Below are 11,587 nucleotides of genomic sequence, written 5' to 3' on the forward strand. Positions count from 1 at the left end.
AGGGCCACTATGCAACCATACATTGACATCAACTGTGCAGACACTTATGGGATACGCTGTGAGATACACTGTGAGAATGATCTACTGTACTGAGGTTCAGCAGATATTACCGAGCAGCAATGATAGTCACTGTTTAGTAAAATGTTACCAGGCCTTTTACACTTAATCAATTACAGTATTTTGTTTGTGGGCATCAGCATTTAAATGGGTGAAATTACACATCACCGTTATCTCATAAGAGAGAAAAAAGGTGTTCCATCATATCTGTCAATTTGACATGACAAAAGGAGCAGTGGTAATAGGAAATCAGGGCACCTTCCCTATATTTACAGCAGTGCCTGAGAGCGAGCGGAATATAACTTTGACCCAGAGTAAATCCGTATCCATCTTAAAATTTATTGTTAAGGCACGGAATTAGGAAATCAATTTTCTCTCTAGTCTTTACCTGGTGTAATTATTATACAGCATTCTGGTAGCACACATTTGTATTGCAGTAATTCAATGGTGGCATCCCCCTGATAACACTGCTACAGTTGTATCCCAGACAGATACAGTATGCATGGTGACAAGCCACACAGGGGCAGATTTATTCAAATGACAGATTAGAACTCATCAGAGAAAAACTCACCCACTTTCTATTTATTCCCATAGGATTTCTAGAAGTGTATTCATTAATGGGTGAAAGTTAGAGTTCACCATAAATATGCTTTTAAAAATCTCATAGGAATAAATAGAAAGTGAGTGAGTTTTTGTGGTGAGCTCTAATTTCACATTTTGATAAATCTGCCCCACAGTGTTAGATTACAAGAAAAATATGTTGATGGATGGAGCACGCCAGAACTGCTTTTCAATAAAAAGTATATTCTTTATTTCTTGTCTCCATTAAAAACATGTTACAAAACTACACCAGTTGCTTAACGCGTTTCGTGGCCTGCTGCCACTTCTTCAGAAGCTATAACAAGTGTTCCACACCCACCAGACCCTCAAATACCCAAGTGAGACCCACCCCCATAAGGTGTATTTTAACCCCTAGGGTGCCCAATCTTTAACACACATAAAATGTATATGCAATTTATAAAGATCAGTAAAATCATTAGAACAATAAAACCATTGTAGATCTCTATTAACATGGTGGCTATATGTCACCTTTCACATGAACTCAAAAATAGATATATAAAAAATATATATATATATCCTAATTCATTCCCCAAATGTATTCCATTCATTATGTTGTGTAGTTCGTCCTGTAATATATTTATCCTGTAATGTATTTATATCCAGGCGTATATGCTTCATCAAAATAGTAGGTCAAAACTATCAACATGCCCGTTAATGGATCATGGACAAGAACAGTAAAGCGCAAAAACTATTAGAACTCTCTCCATCCCGACAGAATTAGCAATAGCAAGAAACCTCCCATTCCCTATTCAGACCCCCAAAACATTCAGTGGTTTTCAAATAGTATATCCAATACACTTCTCTCTCAGAAAGCTTTTTATCTAATTCCCCCTTTCTGACATTCAGTCTGGGTTTATCAATAATTTGAAAGGTGATCATACACCTCTTATTATGCACTTCAATGGCATGCTTAGCTATCGCAGACCTAAAATCACCCCTCTCCACTGCTGACATATGTTCAAGAAAGCGTGTGCCTGCTCCCCGTATGGTCTTGCCTACATACTGGGCTCCACATTCACATGTGGCTAAATAAACCACCCCTTTTGTCTGGCAGTTAAAATATTGGGGGATCTGATAAACACACCCTGTGTTGGAACTCCTAAAAGTTTTCGATATCTTGATTAGGCTACAAGCTTTGCACCTCCTCCTACCACATTTGTAGGTACCCCTATAACGCATCCATGCCGCCCCCTGTTTCTTAATCTCAGTGGAGTAGTGATAGATTCCCCAGTTTGATGTGTCATAAATCAGCCCTTTTTAAGTCTCAACCCAAGACTTTGCAGTCTGTTGGAGAAAAGAGCTTCTTTACGGCAATCAACATTAAAGGAAAATTAAGTCATTCATGATTAACCATGCTCAAATAAGATTATTTTTTTAATGTATGTTATAAAGATATTTGCTAATATGTATGATTCAGTACCAGTATTTTTATGTATGTAGGAAAAAGTCACCTGTAAATATATGTTGCTCCAGTTTTACAAGTTACATAGAAAAAAACAGTATATATAAATATAGCAGGGAAAAGTACACAGATATTTTAAGGCCATTTTTTTAACTTTTCTGGTATGCCAAATGCTGAACTTTAGTTGAACATGCACTAAATTTAGATTCTTATTTTTGAAAAATCTAAAGAGCTTATGCAAATAGCTTCTAGAACATTTCTCCATATGTTGCAACTTCCAGACCGTGCAGAGAAATGAACATTGCATAATTACCTTATTAAAATCAATATTTTGCCCAAATGTTTAAAAGGCATCAGCTTTCTGTCAGTAGGAAAATACATGTTTTGCCTGCATATATATAACCGCTGGATCTTGTATTTGTTTATTGAAGCCACTGTATTTCAAAATGTGTATTCTCATTATAACTCATAATGCAAAATATAATTTAAGCTAATAAGTGACGTTTTCATTGTACTGCACAGCTCTAGATGTAATAGGCAGTTAAACCTAAAAGCCTGTATTTTAAAAGTACAGACATTGGTAACAAAAAAATATGAAGTAAATGTGGTGAAAGCTAAGCTGTTTTAGGGAGCCCCATAGATTCTAGTAAAGGCTGGAATAGAACTGTGCTTCTAAATGCCTTTTGACAGTCAATATGGAGTCTGAACTTCAATACAGTTCTAGTCGCAGTAGTGTAGTACTGACAAAAATGTTATTTATACAAGTTGAGAGAAGAGGCACTGCAAAAGAGAACACAATCGCCGCAGACATATGTTATGGCAAGCACCACTACACATTACTCAGCATGAGCAGGAAAGCACAGCAGTCCATGGTTTGTTTATCACAATTACCTGACTGAACCTTGTGGAGAGCTGCCAAGCAAATCTCTTTCAAAGAATGACATTGTGTTCCCTGCAGATCATGGCTTGAAGCATTGTTGATGGACACTGCATGCCACGGTCCTTTGCACTGTGTATTCTGCATACCGTGTGTTGCATTCTTTACACTAATAGAAGAGGACATTGTCAGAAACTGGGTTTTTTACATTTTTACAAATGTTCCCACCAAGGCTATTGACCACGGCAATTTCTGCTGTCGGTGTCTTTGCTGTTGTGAAAAAACACAGTCAGTAGTAAAATCCATAAAGAAAGAGGTACAGTGACACAAGGCCTCACTCTAACAAGAGCAGAACTGTTTTGTTGATCCAACAAATAAGAATTGAAAAACAATAGGAACAAGAGGAACAGAAAAGAAAAAAAGGGTAAAGCTCAAACATATTTATATAGCACTTCTTATTAGGGACTGTATGGTGCTAAGCAGTAAGCTTGTCGGTGTACGAAAATGAGCTGGGTGTAAAAACCCCAGGTCCATCTCCAATTTTTTCAGACTTTAACCTTCTAAACATTCAAATAACCGATTTAATCTATTGTAAAACAGTTCATGGATTGAGATCAATGGTACGGGTGCCTGTAGCTTGCGGGCGACAACAAACAAATAATCAACAATGTCAGCTCTTACACTCCAAGGCACTGAGATGGATGTAAATTAAAACATATTCATTGGATCCATTAAAACACCTCCTGACACATTTCCTGCATCCTGCATTTAGTCATAGGCATATAGTGAACATACAAAAGTAAAATGTAAAATTCAACGGTTCCACCTCCATTTTTCTTTAACACTTAAAACATGCAATAGAAGGAGTAAAACTCTGACAATTCCATTTCACTTTGCTTTAGTAATGGTTATTGCAGATTATTGTTATTATTATTTCCCCCTAACACAATAATTCAAGGCAAAGCATTCAAAAAATAAGCTTTTTATGATGCATATGCGTAAGATAGGAAAATGTCCAGATGTGTGCCAGGGCTATTTGAAGTAAGCATAGTGTAGGTTTTCTGGTAAACCATTGCACAGGTTAGTAAATAAAGTAAGGAAGGCACTGAAGTCACTTGTCACCATTTTCCATCGTGCTCCTGTTTAATAATTTAATTTGCGCGGCATTAACAAAGCTACTGTTCCTCTGTTTCCAGCAACAAGCAGCACCTGCAAGTCCTTCAGTCCTCCCGCCTTCAGCATTGCCATTAGACATACTCAGTGAGACTGTTGCTCGCTTTGAGACTCTGGAAGAAGTAATAAGATACCTTGAGCCAGACAGATTGCATTTGGACATAGAAGATTTATACAGACCACCATGGCAATTACTTGGAAAATCCTACATGTATGGCAGAAAAAACAGAGGTATGTCTTGTCTGATTTAATTTTCAGTTTTCTGTGCTGATTTCATTCATTGGGTATTCCCCCATGTATAGATATTTATGTATGCAGGGATATCTTTTTCTGTTCACTAAAGCTACCATCTCTATATAATTTGTATTTATGCATAGCAATACTTTAATGCTTTCTTCATAGAGTTTAACCAGCACAATCAAACAATCATTCTAGATTACGGTATAGCTACTTTTGTCTTAGAGAACACCAAATAGAAAAGATAAGCACTACTTGAAAAAAGTGTGTTACCCTATACTTTGGGAAAAAATGTCCATTTTCTGTAGATCACTGAACTAAATATACTTATTTATTTGATTTTCTGGCTGTTTATAAACAAATCAAACATAGTTATCAACAAATGCGCCTATTTATTTGGAGACTGTTGAGAAACCATAACACAAATGTTAAAAAGCACATACAGTACTATCAGTGATTGAAAACAAAGCTTGAATCAGTCTGAAATGCAAGTTATTCATGGTCCTAAATTCAATCAAGTGGAAAGTGTCAAGGTTATAATGCATGCGTTGGATATAGAGTGGAAGGTGAGGGGCTTAATAACATCAGTGATACCCCCAAATATGTGGGTCAACAGACCATAGATGCATTCATACTTTATGAAAGAAACTTGCTTTGATTAGGTATTATCTGTAAACCTCTCTTCACTTTTCTGTACCCACCCCCCTCACCCTGGTCTTGGTACCTTCCATGAGTGCCTGTTTCTATATGACCTTACACAATTTTGACTCATTATGTAGTTTCTTGACTAAATACATAAATTGTTGTAAATTATTCCAATGGTTCTCAAACACCATTATTGGGGTGCTCAGTGAAATGCTCGGCCTGAAGGTCAGTTTGGGTTATTCACTACCCTGTATCTTGGATACATTGGTCTAGACTTCATCAATTACATTACCAATTACATTACCCTTGAAACAACACTAGGCTGACTGTTTAATCATGGTTTTATAATACTTAATTAATATTAGGAAGAAAGGACTGATTTATTAACCCTGGTTATTAGAAATCAATATAGTAATAAACTATTATATAAGATTAATGCAGTAGTAGTAGCTACATTATATTTTGTTCAGCAACAAAAACTGCAGAAAAAGCATGATTCCCCTCATTACAGTTGGAAACTGAGCATTCAGCTTTTAAAAGAATGTGCCTCAAGGCAGCATCATGTAGACTCTTGATAAATGCTAAAACCTATATATTTATCTTTGTTTCCACACTTTCTTTTCAAGCGCCTTCAGGCTCAGGACTTATCTGGCACTTTGAATGACAGATAAACTACACACTTACAAAGTGCGCCTACTAATTAGGTTTATTGGCCGTCCGCAAACAATTCCCCTCAATGCATTTGGAGCAATGTCATTTTGCTATGTGGAAAATGTCTGAAAATGAATTTTCCATCCACGCCCCATAATATTCCTGAGAGTCAAATGAAAACAATTGTGTCTGTGTGTACATGTATACAGTATGTGCCTGCACACATGCTAAAGCATAGAGGCAGCACTTTCAGAAAGTGCTATTTTTGCAATGAACATAATGCTCCAACGTTAAAAATACTGCACTTAAATATGCCTTTGGGCATCTTGTCCTGTGTAAAAGCTATTGTTATGATTACTTGCATGGTAGTGTCAAGCAACAGCAGTAGTAGGGCACCCAGTCAGTGTGACACTTCTTTACGTAATGAAATACATAAAACACACTGCACATGTCATCTATATATACAGCACACAACCACCCTAAACTCACACACTCTACATAGTAATGTAGGTGTACCCTGCATAACTGATTAACTCATCTCCTCCATTGATCTATAACAGATTTTGTATCTGTAACCCTTTAGTGTAGCTAAAGGTGTCTCATATCACACACTGATATGCTCTCACTTCACCTTTAGAACACTCTGGACCTGGATCACCTTCAGTGGAAACTCCAGGGAAATCCTCTAACCTGATTCCTTCTCCACTGTGATCCCTACACCAATAGTATGAATAGAAATGCCTCTAATCTATCACTCCTAGGTAGGAGCTCAGAACTGCTCCTTCTAGCCCAACCTGTCTCCTTACACATTTAGACTGTACTATAACAGGGGCTTACCTACCACTATCTACATGCCTTATTTACAGGGTTCCTGTTCCCCAACTTCACTAAGAGCTTAATTCCCTTAGGTGCTTCCTTTACTGGACTGGCCCTGAATCTCCAGCAGACATTTACCTTCCTCAGCAGGTTGAAGCCAAAGAGGATAAGACCTGGGTTTCCAGTCAATGTAATAAAATATAACTGGAATTGTTTACCATCCTTTAGAAAATACAGAGAAATACACAAGTAGGGCATTTCCCAAGTTAGTAGGGGATTCAACTGTATGGGTCCCTACATATCAATGGGAAATCTCTTTATTTGTTAAAACTTGCAATAAGATTGCATTATTTATAAAACAATTTCAAGATCTCAAAGTTCCAATTGTGTGCAAGCTTGAATTCCCCTTTATATCAATGTGTAGGGTTTTTTTCTCATCTGGGTTTCTTAGAGTAACTTCTATGCTGTTTAACTTCAAAGTGAAATGTTGACCTGTTGCAGGTGTTACTCTTGTCTGGTGTATCGTGATGTCTGCGACCATGCTGATGTCTGACACTGTCCTATCTTTACCTTGATTGCTGAAGTTCCTTCTAATCATATCCCTTTTTTGGGATCTTACAGTCATGTTTTCTCTAACTAGCTATTTTCTGACACTGGCAACCACAGAACAGAAATCACAACCTATGTGCAAATGGGAGTTCTGAAGGGGCAATGCACTGATCTCACTAAATAACTGTTCAGATTCTTTTGTTTATGCTGAAGTGGTTGCGGTAGATCCAATGAAAAAGGTTCAACAAAAACTGACAATGTCTATTTTAGTAAGTAAATGTAGAACATACATGGAATGGCCCATGGTATGTCTGGTCACCATATTGGAGTAGAGAATGAGATTCTTTTTCACTTTTAGGCATATCAATGGCAAGATTCAGGAAGAATAAACATTAATATTTTCTAATGTCATTTGTAGGATTTCAGATTCTTTAGGGATTATGTGATAAAAGGCACCAAGTTTGCCCAGGAGCAGTGATCCATAGCAAACAGTCAGCAGGCAGAATTTATTGGTCACCTGTTTAAAAGCAAACATCTTATTGGTTGCTATGGGTTACTGTGAACTTAGTGCCTTATGTTACATAGGGGGTTTGAAACAGAAACCATTGGATACATGTTGTTATGCCTTCCAAGTATCTGTGTTATATACTGGCAAAGTTGTTTCAGTTATTCTAGTAAAATGATTTCTGTACAAATCAGAAATATAAGTTTCTTAGGTTCCTAGAGCCAATGGTGCCATAAATTCTCCAGCTTTTGATATAATTGCATGCAATTTTATAAAGCACATTTGTGAATAGTTATAAGGAGGTACCTTTTCCAGTGGATTAGAAATATTACAATAGCTAGTGTTTTGGACCAGGAGCTGGATAATGTAATTTCGTGTATTCAGCCTGTGGAGTTATATAACAGATTTATGTTTTTTTTAAAAAGTACATTTGGGACCAATTCACATCCCTTTCTTTCCTGTATAATTTCTATTTCACTGCAGATGGGAATTGTAATGTGAATTTACTGAAAATTCTGCTAATTCCTTACATCAGACTGAACTTTATAGAGTATGACAAATAATGTCCTGGGAATCTGCCAGCTAGAATTCTTTGCATAAATTGCTTATTACATTACCTGCTGTGACTGGTGGTTTCTAAGTGAACAATAGATAAAAAGGGGGGGAAATAAATGTGCTGTTTTCTTCATAAAGGTTTTTTTTTTTTTTTGGTCTCTTCACAGTTGTGGATCTGAATCTGCTAAAAGAAGAAGTCAGATTGTATAGCTGCACACCAAGGAACTTTTCAGTGTTTTTAAGGGAAGAACTGAAGCGGACTGATGCTATTTTCTGGCCCAGTTGCCTCTTAGTGAAGCGCTGTGGAGGAAACTGTGCATGCTGCAATCATATGTGCAGTGAGTGCCACTGTATGCCTACTAAAGTCACCAAAAAGTACCATGAGGTATTTTCATTGCAATTATATTTTTTGTTTTCATTTTACTTTTTAGATAAATAACTTGCCATCTAACACTCACTATTTGTCTTCTTTTTGGGCCTGGAACTAAGAACACTCAAAAGCAACTTTGTCTGTGATAAAATCTGTATCTGTAGTAGTAATGGGCAGTCGCCTTAAAATTAGGAATCCATTATTTGGTTTTAGACTCCACCGAATCCAAGACTTTACTGACTGATAACATCTCCCTTTGCAGAGGCAAAAGTATTTATAAAGTATTAATATTTTTTATAGGGGCACTGCTGCCATGAGGTGAGTTTATAAACTATACAAAATTGCCTCTGACTGGGCCAGATTCAATTTCATGAGAAAAATGTATCCCACTGTTTATCATATGAAAACTATGGGAAAGCTGGACCTGAATTAGAATAAACTGAATCTTGCCCATAAGTTTTCACATGATAAACCATGACATAACATTTTAACATGTTTAACATTGATTTAAACTTGCCCTTTATTCTAACTTGCTTAATCATAACACATTGTTTTAAGGAATAAATACAAATAAATTAGCAGACAAATTAAAGATGGGGTTGGCAAAAATAAAGTGGGTCTACAAGAGAATCACAGTTCTATCAATGCTTCTTGTGTTCCAAAAGTATAATACATCTTGATTGCAGCTTGCTTGTTAGACTCACCCCTTCCAGCAGGATACCCAATCAAAAAATGGCAAATCGGTAGGGGAACTCAAATTGCTTTTCTCTCATCCAGTAGCTTTTTGTATAAGGCTAAATGTATATAATACTTAAATATATAATATGTGTGCCCTTCTGTGATTCAACTTCAAGGTTTTAATATTATTGCACATTTTTAAAATATAGTACCATTATCTCAGAGTTAAGTGGATACAAATACACAGTTTGCATATACAAACATTTCACCAGAACTGGATGCACAATTACAGTTACATATTGTTAGGAAACAATAGCAGGTGGGCACTGCTTACAAGAACTTACAATCTAAGAGGGAGAGAAAATAAGACATAGAAGGGTGAAAGCAAACAGTGTGATTGTAGAGGTCCTGTTGGATAAGATAGTAATGGTAAGTACTGAACATAGTGAAACTGGAAAACAGTGAAGTGTGTGGATGAAAAGTGGGGAAGTTAGGTGGGATGTCAGGTTGCTGAGGGTTTAGTGATCTTCTAAGGCCTGGAAGCTCTTGGAGTGCCTAATGGAATGGAAAAAGGGTTCCATAGGATGGATTGTGAAGGAGGAGAGAAGATGCAGACTATAGGGGACGTTTAGGGGTGAAATTGGAAACTAGATTATGGTGGTAAAACTTTAAGTGCTTTGTAACTGAGTACAAGAACCTTAATGGTTCCCAGTATTTACAGGGACAGGCCAATAACTACTTTGCGTAAATAATCCAACTCACATAAGGTATAAAACTTGCTTTGACCCCCTACCCCTTGAGCTACTTTTAATGTTTGCATGAAAGTGTAACATAAGGTCTGTGCTTTACATTGGTACATAGTGCATATTATACAACAGTAGCTATAATGTGACTAATAAACATTATTAAGCGAAATCATGGATGTGGATGGACTTATGGTTTTTTGTTTACACTCCACCTTTTAGGTTCTTCAGCTGAAGCAAAGGAGTGGGATGAAAACACTGCAAAAATCTTTGGCAGATGTACCTTTGGAACATCATGAAGAATGCGCCTGTATGTGCAAGGGTAACACTGAAGGATAAATCAAGATGCATGAGTATTTTTATATAAAACATACAGTAGCATGCTGTTTATACAGTAACTTGCTTAAGGAAGAACTTTGGTTTAAACTGTAAATTTGGAAGCCTGACTGCGAGTCTTGCAAATTCACAGAAGCAACGTGTCCTAATGAGAAGGAACTCTAGTTGTCTTCACCTCCGAATGCTTCTTGAAGGTTTTTGATGCCCAGATTTGCCAGTGGGTGTAGCCTCTCGGACTTTACATTAATACAAAAAAGTGGCACACTATGAAAAGAGAGAGAGACTTGAAGATGGGTAAAAACTTCACAATGGCATCACGTTTTACCATTTCGGAATTGATTTTATTTCATTTGGAGGTCAAGCTATGGAAATCCAAACTGTTGCATGATATATTCTTGCTTGCATGCTTCTTTTTAAGAAGCAGGAACACTTGGTTTGACAAAGTACAATATGACTAAGAACCCTGAGATTCTTCCTCCTGAAGCATCTTGTGCTCATCTTTGGAACTTGTATTTGCTCATGCAATGTGTTTGGACCAATACGAAAACCGACTACCAAAACATAAACAGATGCCATTTTCAATTAAATAAAAGTCAAAGTTTGATTTTTGTTTTCCTATTTTCTGTTAATTTTGTACATTTTATACACTTTTGACATTATATGTATTCGCATTTCCTATTGTCTTAAGTTTATCTATTTTTACCTAGGGTATTTAATGTGATGCCTTTTTAAGCATTTTGTGTAGTTTCAAATTTGAACTTGTGTTGTAGAACCCATCGGAATGATGATCGAACGTCATTATTTGTATATGGTGCTAAACAGTGAAGTAATCTGGGTTTTCAAGTTTTAAGAGCAAAATGTCAGATACAAGGAATATATTGGTACTGAACTGCTTCTCACAATACTCTTAAATGTATAATATTAACTTAATTATGGGTTTTTGAAGAACAATATGATCTTTTTTTCATAACATATAAATACAATTTTGATTTGGTTTAGTGTTTTGTCTCTAATTATTTTTGTTTGTTTTTTTAATAAATTGGTCAGTACAATGTACAATGGAGCTCATTGCAACATAGTTGTCAGGGGAAAGGCTGCACCTCTGGGGGGAAAGGTTACTACTACATTTTAAATAAAGCAGATGTCAACAATGTTTACGTGTCAGATAGAAATTCCTACTCATCGCTGTGTTTTTTTTTATGTGGGTGCGCCTTATAACATTTGATAATATCAGGAAAGATCTGCTTTTGTAGTGAATTCAAATGCATATCTAACCATTAAAACAGAATTTAAAATTGAATTTATGGGAGAGTTAACCTAAGAATCAATCTTGTTATACAAAGATATTCATATTTGTTTCACTGAGTTTTTG

The 11,587-nt window shown here is 36.4% G+C and overlaps 1 protein-coding gene across 1 annotated transcript in view; it reads left to right on the forward strand.

Annotated features, from left to right (window-relative positions):
* Positions 1-11,368, forward strand: part of pdgfc (platelet derived growth factor C) — a 146,686-nt gene extending 135,318 nt beyond the window's left edge. Inside the window, exons 4-6 of the mRNA XM_002934746.5 lie at positions 4,154-4,361; positions 8,256-8,473; positions 10,102-11,368. Coding sequence (XP_002934792.2) covers positions 4,154-4,361; positions 8,256-8,473; positions 10,102-10,218 — 543 coding nt within the window. The 3' untranslated portion in view covers positions 10,219-11,368. The remainder of the gene's footprint in view (positions 1-4,153; positions 4,362-8,255; positions 8,474-10,101) is intronic.
* The last annotated feature ends 219 nt before the right edge of the window (positions 11,369-11,587 follow it).

This window comes from Xenopus tropicalis, chromosome 1 (genome assembly GCF_000004195.4).
Source record: "Xenopus tropicalis strain Nigerian chromosome 1, UCB_Xtro_10.0, whole genome shotgun sequence".
Lineage (NCBI taxonomy): Eukaryota > Metazoa > Chordata > Amphibia > Anura > Pipidae > Xenopus > Xenopus tropicalis.